The sequence below is a fragment of the Elgaria multicarinata genome, chromosome 9 (assembly GCF_023053635.1).
Source record: "Elgaria multicarinata webbii isolate HBS135686 ecotype San Diego chromosome 9, rElgMul1.1.pri, whole genome shotgun sequence".
Classification (NCBI taxonomy): domain Eukaryota; kingdom Metazoa; phylum Chordata; class Lepidosauria; order Squamata; family Anguidae; genus Elgaria; species Elgaria multicarinata.
In genome coordinates this window covers 62305224-62331215 of record NC_086179.1, presented here as the reverse complement: position 1 = coordinate 62331215, position 25992 = coordinate 62305224, and the positions used below count along the sequence as shown (strand labels likewise).

Here is a 25992-nt window from a genome sequence, read left to right as displayed (position 1 = left end):
ATGAGGATCCCTGACTCAGATCCATGTTTTTGTGATATGGAGGTGCCCACGAATGGTGGATTTTTCTGATACAGTCCATGGAGGCACATATGCTCTGTGATTGAATCGTGGTGTGGGGTATCTTCCATGCAAAAATCATGAAGATCCCTGCCTACAGTCCATGTTTTTGTGCCATAGAGGCACCCACAAGTGGTGGATCCATGTTTTTGTGCTTCATTCTATGGAGGCAGACGTGTTCTGTGATATGCCAGTGTTTTGGGGATTTGCTCTGTAAAAATCACTTCCTCAGAACCATGTTGTTGTTGTTGTTTGTTGTGGCGGCGCTCGCAAGTGGCAGATCTGTCATTTTCCTGATTCAGTCTGCGGAGGCAGATGTGCTCTTTGATTGCATGGTGGATTTGTGGGTGTCCTCTTTAAAAATCCTATGAAATCACGAGGATCTCTTTTTAATTTCATGGATCCTTGTTGTATTAAAATTCCCACCTCACTCATAAACATTATTAAGGGCGTAATCCCATGCCATGTGTAGGCAGAAAAAAGCCACACAACTCCAAGCATTCTCCAGCCAGCCATCGAATCCAGTTAAACGCAACGCAGTTTACTCTCCCGTAAACGGCGGCAGCGGCGCCTCTCTTCCAACAGAGGGAGCACCACGAAGCTTCTCCCCTTAACCCCGCTCCCACCATAGAGACGTAAAAAGACTCATGTTAACTATTACAAGGCTGTGGTCACAGCGACGTATAGAGTCCGACCAGAAAGAAAACAACCTGCATTGTTGCTTGGTAACCTGATCTTCCGCTTCTTCTCACGCTTAGCCTAGACCGAGGGATTTCATTGGCTGGCTGCTCTCCCCGAGAGTGCCGTCCAATGAGATGCTAGGAGCGAAGTGTTCCTTTAGGAAGTAGCATATAATGGCGGACCGTCTAACGCAGTTGCAGGACACGGTGAATTCGGTGAGTTGGCGAAGGGGAAACTTGTGGGTTTGGGTTTGAGGGAAGCGATGAGTGGTCGCTCTTCCGGCCGCCCCGGCACTGCCTGGGATTTGGGGACATATTTTGGGCTTTTCCTATGACCTCATAAGTGGAAGGGGAGGAGGGAAACAGACTGCCCCGGAAACGGCTGCCCCAAAGAAAGCCCGAGCTAGAGTAACTGCTTGAGGAGTAGCTGTGTACAGGCTATGATAGAAGCGACTCTAGAATTGTCTTGCTGGGTCAGGCTAAGTCGGGTCCAATATCCTGTTTCCAAGAATGTCCAGTAAGATGCTTGTGGAAGCCCATGAACAGGATACAGCGCTGGGCCTAGGTAAAACAAGGCTCCATGAAAACAAAAAGGGATCCTTATGATTTTATATGACCCACAAAACCATATCCAATCTCAGAGCACACCTGCCTCCGTGGACTAAACAAAAAAATCATGGATCCCCCAATTGTGATCACTGCTACAGCACAAAAAAACATGTATCTGAGGCAGGAATCCTCATGATTTTGACATGGAAAATCTTCCAAACTGCAATCCAAGTACATCTACCCCCAAAGACTGCACCAGAAAAACTTGGGATCTGCCACTACTAAATGTGACCACGGTGCAAAGACATGGATCTGAGGCAGGGATCCTCATGAATTTTACAAGAAAAATAGCCCCAAGCACCAGCATATCATAGAGTACACCTGCCTCCACAGACTGAACCATGGAAAACATGGTTCCACCAGTTGTGGGGCTGCCACAGTGCAAAAAACATGTATCTGAGGCAGGGATCATCTTCAAACAATGGAGTTAGATGTTCTCTGTGATTTGGTTGTGGTTTGGGGGATTTGCTCTTTAAAAATAGTATGAAATCAAGAGGATCACTGCATTCTCTTGCATGTATCTGCTCCATGGCTGTGCACAGGAGAGGCTGCTCCCTGGTTTTTCTTGTGGCAGCCCCCATGAGTGGCTGATCCCTGGAGCTAGATGTGCTTTGTAATTTGGTTGTGTTGTGAGGAATTTGAATTTGTTCCATGGCTGTGCCCAGGAGAGGCTGATCCCTGATTTTTCTGGTACAATCTATGGAGGGTGATATGCTCTATGATTAGATTGTGATGTGGGGTATTTTCCATGTAAAAGTCATGAGGATCCCTGCCTTAAATTTTTGTGCTGTGGAGGTGCCCATGAGTGGTGGACCTGTGGTTTTTCTAGTTCAGTTCTTGGAGGCAGATGTGCTCTGTGATTTGATTATTGTTTGAGAGATATGTTCTGTAAAAATCATAAGAATCCCTGCCTTGGATCTATGTTTTTGTGCTGTAGTGGTGCCCACGAGTGGTGGATCTATGATTTTTCTGCTTCAGTCCATGGAGGCAGATATGCTCTGTGGTTGGATTGTGGTTTTGTGGGTATTGCACTGGTGAGGCTGTTTTTCAAATCCTTAACATCCCCACCCTGCCTGAGTGAGAAAGAGAACATCACCTCCTTCCTTTACCACTGTTTTTGGTTTGTAGAAGCACACACTGGTGCCCAATCCAAGCAAAATCACAATCTCAGAACATTGCACCGATTTCTTCAGGTAGCTCTCACTTCTGCCGGGGGCAGAGGGGAGGCCAGATGAGATTTAAAAATGCCATTTCCACTATGAACCTGGGACACCCTGGCTAGACACAGGTATGAGATCCTTGAAATGATTCTTGTCTCAGTGGCCCTTTAAGAAATATTTGAATAATTGAAAGAAAAACTGACATGAGACTAGGTGTTCTTTCTCTTTCCTGGAGCTTGTCTCAGCATTCCAGATAGCATGGTGGGTAATCTCTGGTAGTTCTTCATTGTGTGTGTTCCATACGTGACTTGCGCATGCTCAGAAACTTGAAAGAAAATGGCCGGCTAGACTGATGTTCCGGGTTGTAGGCTGGGCATTCTGGCAAGTGGCCTGAGGTGCAAAATGCTGGCTGTTGGGCAGCTCTGCTTGAGGTGCGTGGTAGTTCTGGTTTCCCATTGAGTACTTGAGTCGCTTGTCTTGTCCAGTGTGAGGATCCTGTGTACGGCCTGCCTTGCGTAAAGTCACTGTTTTTGAGGGTCTTGTTGTCTTATTGCTGTTTCGTTTTCCTTGGTTACAGGATTGTTGCACCTTTATGTGGCTTGGCCCTCTTCACTTGCTCCCTCATAATACCAATTTGAGCCAGGAGTCATCCCTGGAGTATGTTTTCAATGGGAAAAGTTTGTTCCAGGGATGCACAAGTGGCTCTTTCCCTCACCTTTGAGTGACCTAGACCTACAGTTGGCATTTGGGGGCATGGTGCCCCTCAAGAGTATGGTTTCCAAGTATGCTTTCAGCTACACTATCTTCCTCAAAATTGCCCACTAATACTCCTGGGCCTGGTGGCTTTTCTTCTTCTTCTATGTCTGTCTTATATTAAAAAGAAATACAAATAATTGTAGATGTGATACTTTCAATTTAAATTGTCTCCACCCCCATCCCTGATAATTAGAACGCCTCCAATATAGTGCATGTGCTTTTAATATTCCTATTTATGTGTGTACTGAAAAGTGTGTGTTGCTTTGAAACACTTGCTTCTGGAATGCTTTCTGCGAAATATCCATTGGATGTTGTTGTCTACAAAAACGGATGGGAATATGACTCAGTGATTTGTATAAGCTTTCCTACTATCTGTGTTTCTCTGAGAAAATCCTTATATATGTAATGTATACTTTTTTCACTTAGCAGCTGTTAGTGGGCTAAGTAGGGTGGGTACAAAGTAACCCATGTCGTGCCATGCACTAGTTTTGGACAACATACCAGGCCATGCTGCATTATAGTGAATTATGCAAGTGATGGTAGCAGGGAGAGAAACCAAGATGGCTTCTTTTGTCTATGCTATGGGGCTTGTCTCTGTGTGTTTGTGTTTGTACTGTTATGTTTCAGTCTTGTTTCCTGAAAGTACATGTAATGCTTGCCAATCTCTCTCAGAGTGGCAATGAGCATTCTGTAACACCTAGTTATGTATGACTCACTGAAGCCAGAAACTAAATATATCCATTTCCCAGAAAGTGCCCCTCCTCTTATATGAAGAATTCACTTCAGTTATGAGTAGTGCCTCAGAAGCATTAACAGGTCACACAAGTTGTCATGTGCCCTATTGTCAACTAGTCGTCATCCTCTTTCATTCAGTTTGCCTCTAATTTAAAAGTAAAAACAATGTGGCTATGTACATAGCTGTTTGTATACAGGTTTTCCATCCTTAAAATGCAAGGACAACCCAAAATATGAAATACAAGAAAGGGCACTGGGACACACACAATCGATTTTTAATTATTTTACAGTAGAAAGCTATTATATTAAGAGGGCATTTTCTTCACCCTAAAGCATTCTTGCTTAGAGGCATTGATGGTTGCAAATACTGAATGTGGTGTGTTGGTGCCAAACTACAATGAAGAGTTCTCAGGAGCAAAAAGCTTGTCTTAGAGAGGAGTAGTTCACTAAGTTGTTTATGTCTAATACTCTTTTGCTAATTCCTGATTCATTTGTGTATCTTAATTAGTTTCACTCCTGTTCTTGCAGGCACTTAATGACATAGTGCCTCATGCTCTACAATTTGGATGATTGTAATCTGTTGTTGTTCTTGTTATATTGTATTGCTTAATCTGTAGGAATGCTTGGAGTATGATGCTTCTTGCTTCAGTGTGTGACACTGGATTTGAGAATCTTTAATGCCTTTCCTACTGGGGGCATCCTCAAAGTTATTTTCTAGTTACTTCCTAGCGACTTTTCCAACTTTTTCTTATCAGCGTATTTTTAAGGAGTGGTTTCTTAGGATGCAACAACTTTAAAATTTGGTGAGATATTTACTAGACCAGGAATAGGCAGATGTGGTACTCCAGGTGTTTTGTCAAAAAACAACAACAACAAAAAACAACAGAAGATCTTGTCAGGTGCCTGACAATACCTGAAAAAGCCCAACACATTTCACACCTTCCTTAGGGCCACTTGTCTTTGTCTACATATGTTTTGAAAAATCTTACAAATACATTCTGTTCTAAACTACTTGTAAGGCAAATGGTGAGGGGTAAAGGGAGTTGTAGGCCAAAACATCTGAAAGGCCAACAACTGCCCACCCCTATTCTTGGGGGGGGGGCACACTCTTATTGGCATATGTATCAAGCATGCTTTGATCAGACTAATACTCGTTATTTTTTCTGTTTCAGATAATGTCATGAGGAGTGATGTTTCTGTTTAAAATAAGATTCCTGGAGGGAAAGAATTTATGGACATCATCAGTAATTATAAGTAATGACAGTTCGTTTGCATTTAGATACATGCGTGTGTTTAGTAATTAATACAAGAAGCCTTTGGGGTAAACAGAGGACCAGGCAACTGTATTACTTGTACAGACCTAAACATTTTTGGAGGATAAGTCATGCTATTCCTCTTAGAGTATTTCACACAAGCAAACCATATTGTAAATGGACCAGAAGCAAAACACTGTGGTATAACAAGTACCTCTATTGTCATGACTTTTTCCTTTACAAAGTTTCTAACCTTAGCACTTCTAAGGAATTGACAAAAACAAACAGTCGCATGTCACGATTTAAGAACACTTTAGAATCTGTCTCAAAAGCCGTGTCTGGTACTCACAGTGAACTGGTTTCACGGATAGCTCGGCTAAAGCCACATTCTGGTATATTGAATAAATCAGTCGAAAATAATGGGAAGGAAAATCGTTTTCCTATAAATCCAGAAAATGACAGGCAAGCCACAGACAATGGAAGTCAGGAAAGCTGTGATGATAGCTTAGAAGACAAAAAACCTTTGTCTGCAGGTGGAGCCTTGAGTCCCATTGGTTCTAGCCAAAGTTCTTTGAAAGATCTTGCAGGTATCAAGAGTAGTCTTTTTCATGTTAGCTATTTTGCTACAAACTTTGGGGAAACCTACAACTTTCTAGCCAATCACATCAACTGGTACTTTAGCACTGGTGGGATGGATCAAGAGAAAAAAGGTGGGGATGCTGTCCCACCTAAGCCACAAAATCAACGAGGAGAAACACTTGACTCATCAGAAGATGACATATTAAGTAATGAAAACAGGCTGAGTGCAGTATCCGATTTAATACCTGCAGCGCAATCTCCCGATCTTGAGAAAGCCAATGCCAGTCCTCCAGCTTCCAGCAAGAAGAGCATTGCAAGTTTTCTTTCTTACCCTAGTAACAGTGTACAGGCCTTTGTGGATAGCTATATTGGTGGCCTAGTGCCCAAGTTACGATCTGATCCAAAATCTGCCTTACAAGAAAAAAACAAAGTACAAGAACATGAAGAGATGTTGAAAGATGACAAGGAGACTAAACGTGCGGAAGAGAAAGAAAAGAGATTGTCGCTTCAAAGGGAAAAGGCAAGTCTCTCTTCTTTTTTAACAATCACTTTATAAAGTTTCAAGTTGTTTCATTGGAGGCGTGGGGAATCATAGCCATGATAGTATATGAAAAACAGCCACAATCCATTTCCACAGTTGGGCAGTACCTTTATTAGGATCAACAAAAATCCCACACAACAGAGTGCAAGCTTTTGAGTTCTCCAGGACTCGCAGGCTAGGTGCAACAAAAAAGCAGGAGGTGGGTTGAAAAAAGAAAACATGAAGAAGTTCAAAGTTTAGGCCAGGTGTTGTGGCTACTTCACAACATGTGGTAGATACAGATGAGTAAGGTTCCATCTAATAAGTAAATTGCAACCCCACCCCACCCGAACCTGGTGAGCTGCTGTGCCCACTCACAGGAGTTACTGACCCCACCAGCAGATGCCCGGCCTCGATGAGAGCCTTCATTTTTAAGGGAAGATGGGTCTGTCGTTTCCTGGATCTAATGTTCAAACGACGGCGTCCATAAAGGGCCATGTCTGGACGGATGGCTGCTAGACGGGTCAGGTAAGTCTGACAGGCAGTGGCTCACTATTACCCTGGATTGGGCCGAAGTGGCTTGAAGCACTTCAGGACTGGTCCAATCTGCTTCGGACTGCTTCGATTTGGGATCCAAATCCAAGACAGTGCACAACCCTAATAGAGACTATTTAAAGTTGCACAACTTCTGTCACAGCTGTATGGAAATGCTTACAGTAAAGTGCAGAGAGAGATGCCTGGTTTATTGTGAGTTCTTACAATAAAGTAAAAACTGACTATAATTTGCATGAAGTGGTTTTCTATGTAAGGTAGTTTGGTACAACTTTTCAATTAAGTTCCCAAAAGGTGCTGGCCATGCATACCTAACACAAACCAGTTGTGGCATGTTAATGGATATGGGGATGAAGATGATCCATTGCCATCTAACTTTAAAAAAAATCAGCCCTCCCTTCTCACTTGGAGGCAATCTAGTCACCACAGATAAGTAGCTCATTATAAACCTGAATCAGGTTGGCCTTCAGGGCTGTGTAAAATGAAATTTTATTATTTATTTTATTTATTTCATTTATATCCCACCTTTTTTTCTTCCAAGGTGCCCAAGGTGGCATACATAATCCTCCTCCTCTCCATTTTATCCTCACAACAACAACCCTGTCAGGTGGGTTGGGCTGAGAGCCTGTGATTGGTCCAAAGTCACACAGTGGGTTTCCATGGCCGAGTGGAGACTAGAACTTGAATCTTCCAATTCCCAGTCCAACACTTTAGCCAATGCACCACACTGACTCTCTAATATGAATCCACTGGTGTGCAGATGATGCAGTGCGCATGATACAGCACTCCAAAAGCAAAACCCAACTAGTAGCACATCCATTATATATAAGATATAAAAACATTTTTTAAATTCTAAAATTTAAATGTTTGAAGCTTTGGGTTTAAAACAAAAACATATACATGTATAAACAGATTTTAAAATGTGAAACATTTTGATATAAAACACCAGCTTTAGCTCACTTCATCAGATGCTCAAATTGGCCATCTAACTGGCTACACTGTTTATTCAGAGAAGAAGAGAGAGTCCATGAAGAGCTTATGTCAAAATAAATTTGTTATTTTAATGCAAGGCCCCTTGATATTTACAAAAAATTAATAAACACTATCTATTTTCCTAGATTATTGCAAAGGTGAGTATAGATAACAGAACCCGGGCTTTAGCTCAAGCATTACGAAGATCATCTAACAGAAGAGTCTGTATCAACAGGGTCGAAGAACTGATGTACCATCTCTTGGAATGTACAGACAGCAGAGGAGTTGCTATTAAGGTACAAATCAGTTCCATCGCCTGACCATGAATAGGGAATAGAGCCACAGATGTGCAAAAAAATTGTCCTAGAAAAGGAAATACTTAGGAATATCTCGTGTGATATTAAGTTATATTTAAAACTAAGCAAACATGCCGTTTTATATCAAGCCCTACGTCCACAAGGATTAGTGACCTTTACAGTCGTGTGAAAAAGAAAGTACACCCTCTTGGAATTGTATGATTTTACATATCAGGACATAATAACAATCATCTGTTCCTTAGCAGGTCTAAAAATTAGGTAAATACAACCTCAGATGAACAACAACACATGACATATTACACCGTGTCATGATTTATTTAACAGAAATAAAGCCAAAATGGAGAAGCCATGTGTGAAAAGGTAAGTACATCCTTACTGCTTCCATAGGAATTAAGACGCTAAGTAGCAGACAGGTGCTGCTAATCAAATGCCCGTGATTAATTGATCATCAGCAAGTATGACCACCTCAATAAAAGCCAACGTTTGCTGGTCTGGAGCATTCAGGTGTGTGTTAACACAATGCCAAGGATGAAAGACATCAGCAATGATCTTAGAGAAGCACCCCAAGGTCAGACTGTGCAACGCTCAGAGAAACTGCAAAAAAACCAAGAGTTACATCTCAGACTCTACAGGCCTCAGTGAGCATGTTAAATGTTAAAGTTCGTGACAGTACAATTGGAAAAAGATGGAACAAGTATGGTTTGTTTGGAAGGGTTGCTTGGAGAAAGGCTCTTCTCTCTAAAAAGAACGTGGCAGCACGGCTTAGGTTTGCAAAGTTGCATCTGAACAAACCACAAGACTTCTGGAACGATGTCCTTTGGACAGACGAGATCAAAGTGGAGATGTTTGGCCATAATGCACAGCGCCATGTTTGGCGAAAACCAAACATAGCATATCCGCACAAACACCCCATACCAACTGTCAAGCACAGTGGTGGAGGGATGATGATTTGGGCTTGTTTTGCAGCCACAGGACCTGGGAACCTTGCAGTCATTGAGTTGACCATGAACTCCTCTGTATACCAAAGTATTCTAGAGTCAAATGTGAGGCCATCTGTCCGACAGCTAAAGCTTGGCTGAAATTGGGTCATGCAACAGGGCAATGATCCCAAGCACACCAGAAAATCTACAACAGAATGGCTGAAAAAGAAAAGAATCAAGGTGTTGCAATGGCCCAGTCAAAGTCCAGACCTCAACCCGATTGAAATGCTGTGGCGGGACCTTAAGAGAGCTGTGCATAAACAAATGCCCTCAAACCTCAGTGAACTGAAGCAACTTTGTAAAGAAGAGTGGGCCAAAATTCCTCCACAACGATGTGAGAGACATACAGAAAATGATTACTTCAAGTTATTGCTGCTAAAGGTGGTTCTACAAGCTTTTGAATCATAAGGTGTACTTACTTTTTCACACATGGCTTCTCCATTTTGGCTATATTTCTGTTAAATAAATCATGACACGGTGTAATATGTCATGTGTTGTTGTTCATCTGAGGTTGTATTTACCTAATTTTTAGACCTGCTAAGGAACAGATGATTGTTATTATGTCCTGATATGTAAAATCATACAATTCCAAGAGGGTGTACTTTCTTTTTCACACGACTGTATATCCACCAAAGCAGGAATGGGTAACCCGTGGACCTCTTTGTGATTTCATATTGCCCTTGGTAAGCAGTCAGTCCATTGCCTAGCAATCCAGTGTCTCGGTAGAAAGATAGAGGAAGAGAGAGACTGATAAAGTGTCCCTAGCCACTTTATACTCTGGGCCCACCAATTGCTGGCTTCAATCCTGTCCACTGCAAATATGTAGCACTCAGCAGATTACCCCAGAAGAAATGCAGCATTCGACATAAGAAAGGTTCCTTGCCAATAAATATGCTGCAGAGCTAGTTGTGTTACATTATATTCCAAGTACACAGAACAATGATGTATATAAGACTCAAAGACTATGGAGATAGTTATTCTAATAGTAGAGTCTGAGTTGGGTATATGCTGTTACAGCTACTACATATTTAGATTTTTTTCTTTATTGATCTGTAACTCAACAAAATATCTGTAGTTGTATTTTGAATAAGTGAGATTTTTCTAACAGCATGATGGTTACCATGTTTATTCAGATGTGAGTCCCATTGGTTTTGGTGGGATTTGTTTCCTGAAAAAAATGTTTAGGATTTTAATCCAAGACCAGATTAGCATATAGCAATAGTTCCTGGGTTATGTAATCACCAATGCTGTGCTGTTGGGTTAACTCTGGGTTGTTTAACTCCTAAACCACCCAGAATTCCTGTGTTTGAACATCACAATAACAAACGAACAATATCTTGTTTGGATGCTGAAGACATGAGCACACAGGAGCCAGGTTGCTCGCTCCTACTCAGTCACAGCAATTTCTGGGTTAAACAAACTTAAGTGCCAACTAAGTCCAAGTGTAGTATATGTGAGAGAAGTTTAAACAGTATCAGTGCTTTCATTTTAATACAAAAATGTCTATTGTATCTAATGGTTTCAGCTGTATTTTATTGAAGGAATAACTAACAATTACCTTTTTTGTTCCATTTAAAATGTTTACTTTGTTTTCTAGGAAAAAATAATTCCATGCTTGTTGCGGCTAAGACAGGCAAATGATGAAGCTCTCCAGGCTGCTGCTAGGGCAGCCTTGGCTGTAATTGGATATACAGACCCTGTAAAAGGCTGGGGTATTCGGGTTCTTACCATTGATGGTGGGGGAACAAGGTAATGTTTTCTTTCTTTAAAGTATTTTTATCCCACCCTTCATCTTAAAAAAAGGTTCTTAAAGTAGTTTGGAAAGTGTTAAATCTGTGACTAGAGCTAAATTTAGATGATGGTGGGATTATTTTAACATTTTATTTTATCATTTTATATCCCACCCTTCAAACAAAACTTTTTTCATGGTGGTTACCAGACGTAGTCTTCTGCTTATGAAACCCATTCTGCCCATCTAAGACAAGAAAAAAAGTAATGCAACTCTCTTGGTAATTAAAAACAAAATGATACATGTTTCAGTGGCCCTTTCTACACCTAAGGGTTATCCGAGGAAAATGGAGGGATCGTCCCTGCCTGCCCCCGGGATCCCCTGTGTGGCATTTGGATACACAGGAACGATCTCGGGATGCTCCCAGGATATAGGGCTGGTGTAGACATGCCCAGTATGTCACTGGATTTGTACCTTACATTTATGCCCTTGGACTGTAATTGGGATATTTTTTAAAAGTCTCCTAGAAATCTCCGAATCTAAGGGTTGGATTGTGCGTTATGCTAAACCAAGCTTTGGCATTATTTGAATAAGCTGTGTATATGAGCGTCCTATTATAGCTGACTGCAGGGATACTGTGAGTTGTGGGATTTTTTTCTGTCTAAACATGCATAGAATAGCACCCATCATTATGTTGTTTCTTCCTATCTCCTGTAGAAACCTTAGTTGCTATTATGTTTCAACTAGCAAACATCATAGTATCATAGAATAGTATTGTTGGAAGGTGCCTATAAGGCCCAACCCCCTGCTCAATGCAGGAATCCCCCTTAAAGCATTCCTGACAGATGGCAGTCTAGCTACTTCTTGATTGCTCACATTTATCTAAATGGCCTTATTCTGCTTTGCATTTCTGGTTTGGAGGGTTTATGCAAACACAGTTTGGGGATTCAGAAATAGTTGTAGACTCAGGTTCATGCAAAAGTGGAAGTAACTAATCATTGCAGTGAGTACTAAAAGAACTGGAAGCACTGTTCCCATTGATATAATGCCGGATCACAGATCAGTACTACTTTTCTGTGTATTGCATTTATTTGCTTCCCTAAGAGTTCAAGCCAGCATATGTGGTACTCTTCACTCGACTTTATCCTCATAACAGTGAGATAGGTTAGGCTGAGGAATGGTGAGTGGCCCAAGATAACCTAGAGAACATTGTTGGCTGAGTACAGATTTGAACCTGGGTCTCCCCATCCTTAGTCCCAGAGTCTAACCCACTACACTATGCTGGTAGTTAAATGTGAACCAACCGTAAGACATAGTTCACATTGTTGAGAATTTATCCACAATCATGATAAATAGCAAGCTATTTCTAAAAATGGAAGAGTAACATGATTATTAGCCGGAAAAGCCAGTGTGGTGTAGTGGCTAGAGTGTTGGACTGGGAGTCAGGAGATCTGGGTTCTAGTCCCCACTCGGCCATGGAAATCCATTGGGTGACTTTGGGCCAGTCACAGACTCTCAGCCCAACCCGCCTCACAGGGTTGTTGTTGTAAGGAAAAAGTAGAGAGGAGGAGGATTACGTATGCCGCCTTGGGTTCCTTGCAGGAAAAAAAGGTGGGATATAAATGCAATAATAAATAAATTAAATACTTCTGAATCCTTGTCCAAGCTTTGATTTGTTTCCTCTTCTTGAATTGGATGTATTTTAAAGTCAAATTCCTAGTGGAAGCATATATGACTGGTGCAGGGAACCTCAGGCCCGGGGACCAAACCAAGCCCTCTCAGGCTTTCCCATCTTCTGTGCAACTTTCGAAAAGTTTGAAATGCCTTTACTAAAGCTTTGTTAGTGGCAATAAAACCTTCAAGCAGCAGCATTCATTTATTTATTTTGTATTTTTCACCCCATCCTTTTTGTCTTTGGCCCCATCCACCACTGGAATGTGTCCTCTGAGAGCTGAAGTTGTCCTTTGGACTGAAGGGCTTGAGAGTGTGCTCCATGTGCTCTCTCAAATTGCTTGCGTCTTCAACTCAGTATCTACTATAACAGATGTGTGAAGATTTTAACGAATACTTCTGTTTCAGTTTATTTGTAAATCTGCATTTCTTTTATCATGACATGCCTCTACATGATAACCAGTAACTGAATCTATACAATTAAATCAACATATTTAACTGTTGTGTCATCCTAATAACTTAGCAATGTTGGCATAACTTTACAAGAATTGGTGTATTGGCAAAATCATGGCAAGCTAAAAACTCTTGGGATGAGTAGTTAGGCAAATTGAGTGTGAGACTTGGCAAGCAAATTCGTTATAAAATATGCTTTTATGCTGATGATCATAAGATGAGGAAGTTGTATTGAACGTTTCAATTTTAAAGAGAAAATTAAACAATCATGTAGCAAACTATAGTGGCTTTTGGCAACTGTTTATTTTAGCTAATGTTTCTGGAATGGGCAAGACCACCAATGTGTTCCCTTTCTAAAGCTAGCAATCCAGAGCCAAATCATAAAACATCTGGGAAAGGTGCATGTGAAAGTTATAAAAGAAATCGAAACATTTTGTTCAGTCATTTTATTTGCTGTGGCAAACATCCCAGAAAGTTTCCAATCATTTCCTCTCGGGTTGGGTTTTTTTTGTTGTTGGTAGATTTATTATTTTCAAGAATAGGGTATCTATAGTTTACAGAGAAATATAAATTTAAGATATATAAAGGCTACAAAATGCAGGCAGAAAATTGCTAGTGCTCCAGCTTAGAAGACACAATTTATTAGTGCACTGCCTAAATTATTAATTTTATTCGTTTTAAAAATAAATGTGGTCTTAGCATTCATACATTTATAAAAATAATAATAAGTAGTGACCTGTTATTCATACACTTGCCAGATTTATAATGACATTGTTTTATATAAAAAAGGCCACTTTGGCCATTGCTGCAGAACCCCATAATTTATCTGTCCATTCATTTATATTGTGCATTTTAGGTGAATTCCAGTGTTTACCACATGTTAACTTAGCAGCCACTATCATAACTTGATATGTTTTCATATTAGATCTCCTGTGTAGGTTAAAAGGAATTTTCGTTGGAGACAGAAAAGGATACACTAATATGTCCTTCAAAACAGGTGTTATAATTCTTATTTTCGAAGAATCTTTGACATTGTGTCACATTTAATAGATCATTCTAAATAATACTGGAATAAAAAGCCAGAATTAGTTTAGAAGGGAGATGTTCAGATTATTCTCCTCAATAAATAGTTTCCTTCTGACTTCCCCTGTAAAACACAGTTCTAACACAGTTCTTTCAGTCCAGTGCTCAGATTGTCAGTTATAGGGACATTTTGGATTAATTTCACCAACTGTCGACTATAACATAAATTTGACAGTAACCAATTAATTGCTCATAATCTGCAGAGCAGCCTGAAAACATTAATTACTTGTAATCACTACCATTCTGTCTTGTTTTGAATCAGTGAGCCATGAAGGTATGTGCTAATGTATTCTTGTTTCTGATTTACTAAGCAATTGCTTTCTTGCTTGGTATTTTTTCCGTATTGGAGCTCCTATTAGCACATTTTCTCCAAATGTCATTATTACAGTTTCTGCACAGTTCATGACCTCTGCACTTTTTATCTGTGAAGGTACTTATTTCTTATATTTGTGCACTAGAAAATTATTTTTTCCAAGCTTGCAATAAACTCCTTTGTAGTGCAAAAGTCTTGGTTTTAACAACAAAATAATACAAAGTGTCTGGCATATTTACACTCTTGACCATGATATTAAAAATAAGATACTCTGCAGTATCCAACTACATCGTTCCGCTTGTGCAAATGACGTTTCACTAGTAGAAACTAGGTTCTGAACTACGTGCAAGGGAGGATCCAACTAAAGTTGCATTTGCGTACGTGCAGTTGTGTACCCTGTTATGCATTGCACTTGCGCAGCTGGTTGTGCAAGCGTAATATGGAATTGCTTGCGCAGCAGAAAAGTTGGTGGAGCTCCTCTCAAGTTTTTTGAGTTTGTAGAATGATGTTGTTGGGTACTGCCCACAGGGTGGATACAAAAGCACCTTTCCTCTGTCAGACATCCAGGTGAGCGAGAGAGGACCCTTTGGATCCACTGTTGCGTCTTGGAGGGGAAAAGTTCAGTTCTCTAAAATAAATAGAGCCGATCTAGGATGTTCAAAGTGCTTCCTATCTTGTTGGAATTTTGCAACAATGTTGTAAAGTAGGTCAGTATTGCCCCAAGGCTGAGAGTAACTAATGAGTTCATGGCAGGGCGAAGGTATTAACTAAAGACATCATGATTTGTAAATCAGGCAGCAATCCTATGTACACCCAGCTAAGACTAAGCCCCATTGAACACAGTGGGGCTTCCTTCTAAGTACATATGCGTAGGATTGCATATTCATTTTTTTTATTTCTCACACACTCAAGCTTGCATTCTATTGTAAGATTGCCAGGTTGTTATGTACCGTATTTCTTCGATTGTAAGACGTCATCGATTGTAAGATGCACACTAATTTCACCAACAGAAAAAAAAACCTAAGACACACCCGCGATTCTAAGACGCACCCCATTTTTAGAGATGTTTATATGGGGGGAAAAAGTGCGTCTTAGAATTGAAGAAATAGGGTAGTTCAGGATTTATCACGATGACAATTAAATCATAAGACATGTTTTTTGTGCTTCCTGCAGTCAGGCTCCTAGGACTGATGCAGGTTTGTAATTTGTGTGTTTTGAACCTGGAGCCCAGTTGATCTGTACAAAACTGTATGGCCTGTGGCTCCCATTGCTGGGAATGTCTTATTCTCTCTTGCAGGAAATTAGAGCACAAGAAAGTGATTAGGGAATTATATAGGAAGAAAATAATTCTAATCCTACAGTACAGAAATTGCCTATCCATTTTTTGAAGCATTATAAGCCTATATTGTCCTTTCCTATTATTTGTTAGGAAGAACTTCTTAAAGCATGAATATGGTGTTTTGTTTTCATGGTACAAAAATGGATGATGCCTAAAGCTAGATATATCTTTACTATTGGGGTTCCTTTCAACACTTCAAACTATAAAACTTTGAATCAGTTTAATTTTGGGGCTGCTGTGAGTTTTGTTTTGCTGTAGTACTTCATGTTGCTTTTGATTTCATGGTTTTGTTTGAATTTAAATTTGTTTTTGGAAGCTGCCCAGAAAACTTTGTTATGGGGCAGCATACAAATGTTATAAATAAATCTAATATAGTGGTGACTTGAACAGTAATAAATGAATGTACTCACTTGGTTTTAACTTAATGCATGATAACTTGCATAACATGACTTGTTTTTCATACGTTACAGGGGTTTAGTGGCCCTTCAGACTCTTCGTAAACTGGAAGAGCTCACTGGAAAACCCATTCATCATCTTTTTGATTACATTTGTGGAGTGAGTACAGGTAAATATTTCTCAAATGAATGTCATGTTTATGTTACACAGAACACTTTTCTGTCTGCAAGGGTAGAAGACCTGTGTGTCAAGCAGTGCTCCTGTGTTTTAAACAGTAACCTGTGCAATGCCCTTCCCCCACAGACATTATTATTTATATATTATTAATTATATTAAACTTAATATAATATCTTTAAGCAGTTTACATATAAACATAAAAAGTGGTGATAATTATATGTGTTCTCGTGTGTGTGTGTGTGTGTGTGTGTGTGAGGGAGGGACTGTAGCTCAGTGTGATAGAGCCCGTGCTCTGCATGCAGAAGGTCCCAGCATCTCAGGTAGGGCTAGGGAAGAATCCTGTCTGAAACCCTGGAGAGCTGTTGCCAGTCAGTGTTGACAATACTTGGCTAGCTGGACCAGTGGTCTGAGTCAGTATAAGGCAGTTTCCTATGTATGCACATCATTAAACAGTTATAATTTAAACAAACAAATAAAAAGAAACAATGAAACAGCTGTGTTGTAATCAATTACAAACCAGGGAAAGTTTACATAAACAAGTACGTTTTCAGAAAGTGCTTAAAACTCACCACATTTTCCACCTTCTGAACTGTGTGGTGGAGGGGGTTCCGAAGGGTGGATGCCACTACTGAGAAGGCCCACTCCTGTGATGTTACATGGTGACATTCTGTTGGTCACAGAGCGGCCAACAAGGCCTCTTATGAAGTTCTGAAAAGTCAGCTAGGTGGCTGGGCATATATAGCAGAAGGCAGACTGCTAGGAATACTGATCCCAAGTTATTCAGGGCTTTTGAAGTCAAAAACAAAATCTTGAACATAGCTCAGTAGCTAATAAGTAGCCAGTCTTTTAATGCAATGTGTACATAACTGGGTGCCCCAGTGTGTACCCTAGCTGCATACACCAATTCAAGTAGAAATTTTAAGAATTTTGCAGTATAGGAAGAGTGCTGTTTAGAAGAACAGTACTGTACTGGCATGGATCCTGCACATCTTACAGAACTGATCATGTTCCTAAAATTAGTTCTGGTGTACACCAGACAATTGACTATTTCAGGGTCCTGCTGTTTTCATGAACACTAGGTGGTGCTATAAATGAATGCTACATAAACTGCACATTAGCATTTATCACTCAGTTTCTAAGCTTTTCTGTTTTCTCCAGGCTCCTAACAACTTGTCTGACAAAAATCTGGTTTATAGTGTTAGCATTGAAAATAATAATCTTGTCTATTCAGACTTTAACAAAAATGACAGGAATACTATAAAGCAGCTGTCCTCAAACTGGTTTCTTTTAGATGTGTTTGACTACAGCTCCCATAATCACTATGCTGGGTGGTGTATCTAACACACCTGGTGGGCACTGGGTTGGAGAAGGTTGCTATACGGATTCATTAGGTGGTGATCATATAAAATGCCATGTTTCAAATGTATAAATATTTTTCTTGTTTTCAGGTGCTATACTAGCATTTATGTTGGGGTTATTCCATATCCCCCTGGATGAGTGTGAAGAACTTTATCGCAAATTAGGAACTGATGTGTTCAAGCAAAATGTCATTGTTGGGACAGTTAAAATGGGCTGGAGCCATGCATTTTATGATAGCGAAATCTGGGAGACTATTCTTAAGTAAGTTAAACTTATCAGGATATCTAAGTCTTTGCCAATTTTCTTCCTTCAGGATATATCAAAGTATAAAATAGAGCTGTAACAGATCTTTGTTCCACATCATGTTAACTTTAAGGATTTGTGTCACTGTAGCCATGTCAGCACAGCTCCACAAAATGACATTATATTTACATTTCAGTGATGGAAATTGCAAATACAAATGGTAACACCTATTTTTAGAGTTGTTGCGTGGGTGCACTATAGCAAATTCTTCAGATAACTCTTTGTGTTCAGGCTGCTCAAGTATTTGAAAGCCTTTTAATGTTATCCTTTTTTGTTACTGGGGAATTAATTGAGTTATTTAATAAATTGAGATCTATTTTCTAAATATATGCCCAACTGCTCCATAATGTTATTAATTGTAATTCATTAGTGTCACTCCAAATCACTTATAAACCGCCCAGAGAGCTTCGGCTGTGGGGCAGTATATAAATGTAATAAATAAATCACCTGAACAATTTTGTCTTTAAAAAAAAATGCTAAAATAAAATGCTACAATGTGCACTCATCTTAAGTACTAGTGTAAAGCCTATGTTGCCATGGGGACTACTGCTTTTTTGCCCCTTAGGGTCCTCACCACAGACAGCCTCATAGAATCATAGAATAGCAGAGTTGGAAGGGGCCTACAAGGCCATCGAGTCCAACCCCTTGCTCAGTGCAGGAATCCACCCTAAAGCATCCCTGACAGATGGTAGTCCAGCTGCCTCTTGAATGCCTCTAGTGTGGGAGAGCCCACAACCTCCCTAGGTTACTGATTCCATTGTTGTACTGCTCTAACAGTCAGGAAGTTTTTCCTACTGTCCAGCTGGAATCTGGCTTCCTTTAACTTGAGCCCGTTATTCCGTGTCCTGCACTCTGGGAGGATCGAGAAGAGATCCTGGCCCTCCTCTGTGTGACAACCTTTTAAGTATTTGAAGAGTGCTATCATGTCTCCCCTCAATCTTCTCTTCTCCAGGCTAAACATGCCCAGTTCTTTCAGTCTCTCTTCATAGGGCTTTGTTTCCAGACCCCTGATCATCCTGGTTGCTGAATAATACCAATGTGACTCATGAATAGTGAATCCCCCCTCCAAAATTTGCCTCGCCCCTCCCTCGCATGCCATGATTGGCTGCCTCCACCCCCTTTCCCCTCCCTGCTGGTGGCAATAGCCTAACTGCATGGCTGCGCTTAGGGCCCGCCTTTGTGCCACACTGATTGACCAAGCAGAGCTGTCTGTCATTCTGCTGATGCAGGGGCTGACTGGCCTGTTTGGCACAGAGGAATTTAACTGCTATTAAAGCTCAATCTTTGAACTTTTTCGAACTTTCAAAATTTTCTATACTTCTTCGCTGATCAAGCTTCAGTTTAAAACAAAAATGAGCAAAATCAGTCTGATAGATCTTGCGTAATAAGCCTTATGCAACTATCTTCTTATGTGGTTGCTATTCATCAGTTGGCCAAAAAGAAACAAAAATGGAAGGAGGTAGTCATTTTACTGAAGTAATTTCCAAAAACAAAGAACATTGGTTATTAAAGGAATTAAATATTTTTATCAATAGCCATTATAAATAAGTTTAAAAAGATGTAACTTAAACTGTTGACAGATAAGATTTAGTTTTCATTATTCATCAATTGTTGTAACCATTGGTTGTAGAAATAATGCAGAATTCAAAGATGCTGCATTCTGTTATTGGGATGCTCTGTTTGTGTGTGCGCACATGTAAGCTTCTGAATTGGGCTCTGTATTGTCAACAAGCACACAGAACATATTTGTACATATTGATCCTCATCCAGCTAGAGAAGTGGGTGCAGAAAACAACTGTATTTCTTTACAGTATGAAAGAACAAGGAGAGACAGCATGCTCAGAAATAATAACATACGTAATTTCTCTTGTTTGTTTAGAGAGCGAATGGGATTAAATATTATGATTGAAACAGCAAGAAATCCCAGATGCCCTAAGGTAAGTGTACCTTATTATTCTTTTAAAATATACTGAAAGTGGGTTAGATAATCGTGTCATACACAATATTTATATCAACTCTCTCTCTCTCACACACACACACTTCTGTTAAAAGCAAATTTCCTCAATTGTTCAGTTCCCCTATTTCAGTAGCCTAGTACTTAGTTTGGCTATTGTTACTTTGGTGATTTTGGGGTACTTCCGTTTATTTTATTTGTCTTGATGTTTATAGGCCACCGTTCAGAGAGTAACTCTCCAAAGACAGCTCACGGCTTTTTAAAAGCAAACAGTTCATTGTAACTTACCACAGATTGTAAAACCATAATCTGTAAAACACTACAATATCTAAAAGTGTTACAACAACAGGAATTAAGCAGTGTTATCAGAAAGGCGGTATAAATAAAACACAACTAAAAGAATCAATTAAAAGCTTTTTGGAATAAAAAAGTGTGCAGGGCCTGTGTAATAGTCAGCACTGGGACCACAAGCACTTTCCTAGGCAGGGAGTTTTATAAATATGGAGCCCCCCTCAAAAATTCCTATCTCTAATGCTTGGCTACCTAGGACCTCAGAGGCTGATATTAAGGCCTGGGCAGGCTTATACATGTGTAAGCAGTACTTCAGATAATTTGGTCCCAAACTGTTTAGGGCTTTAAAGGCAACTACCAGCACTTTAAATAGGTCCTGGGAAGAAATTGGCAGCCAGTGAACCTGATACCTATATTGTAGGCAGATAACTATATTGTATCAGTCACCACAAGCCACTGGCTTGGTGTGTTGTTATTGTTTTGAAGCTTGTGGACTGTCTTCAAAGTCAGCCCCATGGAGAGCACATTACAATAGTCTAATCATAACCTGGGCATGAATGTCTGGCATGATCTCCTTGCTCTAGCTGGTAAATCAGGCTAAGGTGAGAAGAAGCATTTCTGACCACTGATGATAGCTCTGCTTCTGTCGACAGTGCCAAAGCCAGGAGAAATTTAAGCTGTGAACTTGTTCTTTCAGGGATAATGCATCCCCATCCCAAACTGGTTGCGCACCTCCAGGTTTCCCCATCCACCGTACTTTCATATTATCTGAATTAAGCTTCAGTTTGTTTGCCCTCATCCATCCTGAAACTGTGTCTACACACTAGTTCAATGTCCCCACTGTTTCCTGGGGCAGGAAGATGGAAAAGAAATAGAACTGCATGTGGTCTGCATGCTGATGACACTTCAGCTCAAACGTCACAATGACTTCTAGAGGTTTCAAGTAGATGCTAAACAGCATAGAAGATGAGAGAACCCTGAGTATCCCCAAAGCTAGTGGTCATAGGATTAGTCTCACAGCACAACTTTCTGGGTCCATCACTGTTAACCATCAGCATGTAGCAAAACAGTATTTAAATGTATAGGTTGTTGCAAAGACTTTTGGGTTCATCAGCACATTCATGTAGTTAATTGCTGAGTTCACATGATATGACAACCCACCCTGTGAAATAAGCTACATGGTGTGGGTTGTCATCTTAACAACCCACAGTGAGCCTGACAGACAATTTGGTTCATTGTGGATTGTTCTCTAACTCCTTCCCCCTCTGTCCCTCTGCCAGTACCAGCAGGTATCCCAGGAGACTTGGCAACAGAATCATCTTGTTTGCCACCAAGTCCCCCTTGCTATGGTAACCATGGCCCTAGTTACCACGGTAACTATGACTGGGCAACTCTGACTGTCCAAAATAGATAGGCTTGCCTTGTCTGGTACATTGTATGTTTCAGCTGTCAAACATGCAAGATAACTGATCAGAGGGGACTGTATGTAAGGTGAATTTACAGCCCTTTACAGTCGATAGGTGGTGAAAAGGGGTGCAGATTACTCCCTTAGCAGGATGTTCCCCAGGGTTTGCACACATTACTGGAGCCGAAAACCTTTTTGGTCTATTATACACAAATGCCAGCCTAAAGAGTGTGTGTGTGTGTGTGTGTGTGTGTGTGTGTGTGTTTTAAGGGGTAATGAACAAGTGACAGCCACCAGCTTGGGCACCATTGGTGGGGCTGTTACTTGTTCATGGGTGAGGTAACTCAACAAGATCTGTAGGGGTTTCTTGCCAAGCGTCTCACTCGCCAATGTCTGCAACCCGTGATTGGCTGGGTTTAGACGACATGCCAACCCATCATGGGTTGAACAACTCCTAGGACAAGCCATGGGTTGTTTTGCTTGTTGCCTATGCACTAGCCATCCTGCAGGAATCAGTCTGGGTTTGCACAATACAACAACCCACCATGGCTTGTTACCCACAATGGGCTGGCGTGTCATGCGAACCCAGTCAATAAACTTTTTTAAAAAAACTAGAAAATCTGATGACTTGGAATTTAAAATATAAAAATATATTTCTAAATCTGGCAGAAAAGCAAATTGTAGAAGCATGTTTGTGTCTTACAAGCAGACATTTATGGCAGGTGTGGATGAAAGCAAGAGTAGCAGAAACAGAACCAAAGAGAAGATACCCAGGCTTCCCCCCACCCCTGCTTTTTTTCCCCCCTTCGGCCCTTAAATGTTCAGGATTGGGCAAAAGGGTGAACCAATCAATATCTTACTTGTGAATGAACCACTTGTGCATGGACCCAATGCTAATTCTCATGAGTACATGGGTCCAATACTACCAATCCAGCCAACTACTTGCTAAAATACCATGAATGATTTCTTCATATTCTTGTCATTCAAAGTGACTACAAGAATATTAATTGCTAAGTGTGCATTATGATTTTGAGTAATCTAGAAAGCATATTACATTTAGTAAAGTTATTTAGTGTTTTAATTTTCAGTCCACCCTGTATTTCTCCTTTAAAAATCTGTGGTTTTTAAGCATTATAAACATTTCTAGATGTGAATCATTTCTTGCTTATGAAGAGGTTGGACAAGAATATCTAAACACCATGAAATTATCCTAGACTTCTCTCCTTGTCTATTAAAAGTGGTAATAGTGGTGATTTTTATTATGCACTGATATTCCTTTAATTTTATGTAGACAGTAATATTTTGTGTCAGATATTTTTTTCATCTGAAGGAAATGCTAAGTGTGGCCTACAAAAGTGAATGGCATGCATCCCATTTCTAACCATTGAACTTGTAGAAAACAATGCTGCTATTAGATAAGTTTCAGTGTTTTGTTTCCTGTTTTATTAGGTGGCTGCTATAAGCACCATTGTAAGCAGAGGGACACCACTCAAAGCTTTTGTATTTAGAAATTACAATCACCTCCCTGGAGTCAAGTCTCACTATCTTGGAGGTTGCCAGTATAAACTATGGCAAGCTATCAGAGCGTCATCTGCTGCGCCAGGCTACTTCCAGGAGTATGTATTGGATAATGAACTTCATCAGGTTAGTTATAATGTTTTAGTATAAAAAATATGACTTCCATGTGAATAGTGAAATGTAGAGAAAGTTGATCAATTGAGCATGGTTGAGTTAAATGAGGTTGTAAATTTGGGCACTAATGGTAAATAATATCCAACAAGAGTGTGTATCACTTCACATGACACAGACATGTTTTATATTTACATAAGATATAATTTATTTAGATTTAAATAATAAATACCGTATTTTTGTGTGTAATAGGGTTGTGTACACAAGGGAGCCAGGATTGGCCATGACTCCTTGCCAGGAATTCACACAATGGAGTACTCGTCTGTGTTCATACTGCCGTATGGGCTTCAGTAGTTCAAAGGGCCCTCTGATTTTGTGGATTTCTTTAAACAGATTATAAAGGTGTTGCAATACTATGATCTCTATTAAAGTTCTGCATGTTTCAAGTTAACGTTGACAAACCTTAATGGCAGGGAGTCGACTTTGAGGATTGCATGCTGATGTTAATCATTGTTTCTACTGGATGCATGAACCCTTTGATCTGTGGCATTAAAAATTCATTGTCTTTGCTTCTTCCGCCTGCCTAATGAACCAGTTATAAAGTATACCAGTGCTTTGATGTGTAACAGTATTGAGAATCTTAGGGCTGCTTCAAGTATTGCTAATTTGCTACAAGTAATGCATTTCTATTATGGAAGGACTTGGAAACTATATTTCTATATGCTGTTTCCCCCTCTACACTGAAGGAAACAAATATTTAAAGTAGCCCTTAGAGTGCCCTTTTAGTTAAGGTGAATAGCAGAACAAGAAATTGTTCTAGCATTATAAAAATCAAACCTCTGTTGCTTAAAAAAAAAAAAAGACAGCTGTAGAGTTAATAATTGCATCGTGGCATTTATAATCTACCTGATGAGGTCTACAATCATGCACAGTTTCAAAATGATCTAATAAATTGCCACAGCAAGGTAAAATGTGCTGAAAATGGACACATTTGGACTTTTTACTCAAGCTATGGCTTGGTATATCATGTATTTCTTTCAAATTTTGGAGGAAACAACTGTTCTTCTTCGTGGTCTCTGTGCATCACACATATGGGCTTTGTGCCTGCACAGAGCTAGTTCCGGAGACTTTACAAGCTGAGAACTTTCTGGCGGGAACCCCTCCCCCACCATCCACTGAGCATGCTCGAGGGTTCCCGCCCAAGCTCCCCAGTTCCTTTTGACCACTACAGAGCTAACAGCTCCGTGAGACTTCGCTTATTATATTTGCTATTTACCTACCTTTGCTGAGAACTCGCTCCACTCCTTCTCTCTCTTCTTCTCCTTCTCCTTTTCATCTCTTTCCTATATTTTTTTAAAAAATTGTTATATATTTCTCTCTTTTACTTTCGTTTTCCTATACTGCCTATGGCACAAAACGCCTTATTCAAAAAGTGCTCAAATTGTGTTCAGAAGATTTCTTCTACGGACAGGCATTCTCTCTGCCTACTCTGTTTGGGTGAGTCCCATAAAGTTGAATCCTGCGGATTTTGCCTCACGTTTTCCAGGCAAGCTCGTCGAAACCGAGCTGATCGCCTAAGAGCAACACTCTGGGAGAGGGCATTAGCGGTGGTAGATCCTCCCGCACCCACTTCGACTCATTCCAGCCGCCACGCTATGGAATCACTGCCCTATTCACCTCCTGAGGCCTCATCCAGGAGCTGGCTCCCAGCCGTGCTTTGCCTCCTCCTATGGCTAAAAAACCAGCTAAGAGGCGTAATGATAATCCAGGGAATGAGGATTTGAGGAAGAAAAAGAAAAAAATCTAAGCATTTGGCCAAAAATGCAACTCTTCTTCCACCATCGGTACCAAACTCCCCGATACCTAGCCCTCCAATGCGATCCCCATTGACACCAAGAGCTTCGGTACCGAACACTCCGATACCGATCTCCCCATCTATCCGGATAATCTCCATACCGGCTGATGACTCGGTACCAATACCGTCCATCTCCGATGGGGAAATCAGGGACTCCCCTATACTTCCGGCTCCGTCGGTTGCGAACCCTCCTTGACACTGACAAACATTGCAGCCTCCCAATGCAGATGAGGAGCTACGATACCGTCAGTCTCCTCGATACCGAGATGACTCACCTAACTCGATGCACTCAACCGTCTCTCAGTACCGACCATCGGTACCCACACACCAGACTCATAGATCACGTTCCCCTTTAAGAGACTATGATAGAGCCTCCGAATGCTCCCTCCCCCCTTTCCAACCTCCTCATTGGGAAGACTGGAGAGTTCATAGAGAACGTGAATACTTTTACACTAGACAAGGATACCCTGCCTACCCTCGATACCGATAGCCTCCTTCGGCTTCGCTCTCTCACCCTCCTCCTGAGGATGCTGCTCCTCCAGCTAACTTACACTCTACGAGACATACCTCTTTAGCTCTCACCTCGGTTCCAATGCAGCAACCGTTGCACATCTCTGCAACAGCGCTCTCCTCTACAGCCACCCATATCGATGCCGAGCCTCAACAGCACCACCTGCAGTCAGATGATGAATATGACTCTGACTCAGACTCCTTGGTTCCTCCATCCATTCCGTCTCCCACGGACCTGGTCTCTCCCCCAGAAAGATCTTCTCCCTCTGAGGATATGGCCCAGTTCAGCGAACAAGTGCAACGTATTGCTCTTTCACTCGGGATCAAAATGTCGCAACCTAAAGAGAAATTAGTA

The 25992-nt window shown here is 40.7% G+C and overlaps 1 protein-coding gene across 2 annotated transcripts in view; it reads left to right on the top strand.

Moving 5' to 3' along the window:
• Positions 1-881: 881 nt before the first annotated feature.
• The window catches only part of PNPLA8 (patatin like phospholipase domain containing 8), a 43661-nt gene continuing 18550 nt past the window's right edge, over positions 882-25992 (top strand). Inside the window, exons 1-8 of one of the 2 annotated variants that reach the window (XM_063134021.1) lie at positions 882-953; positions 5170-6349; positions 8020-8169; positions 10768-10919; positions 16229-16323; positions 17780-17951; positions 19873-19930; positions 23093-23287. In XM_063134021.1, the coding sequence (XP_062990091.1) occupies positions 5255-6349; positions 8020-8169; positions 10768-10919; positions 16229-16323; positions 17780-17951; positions 19873-19930; positions 23093-23287 (1917 nt within the window). In that variant the 5' untranslated portion in view covers positions 882-953; positions 5170-5254. Of the gene's footprint in view, positions 954-2553; positions 2635-5169; positions 6350-8019; positions 8170-10767; positions 10920-16228; positions 16324-17779; positions 17952-19872; positions 19931-23092; positions 23288-25992 lie in introns of those variants that run through there. The other variant, XM_063134020.1, reaches the window with a different exon arrangement.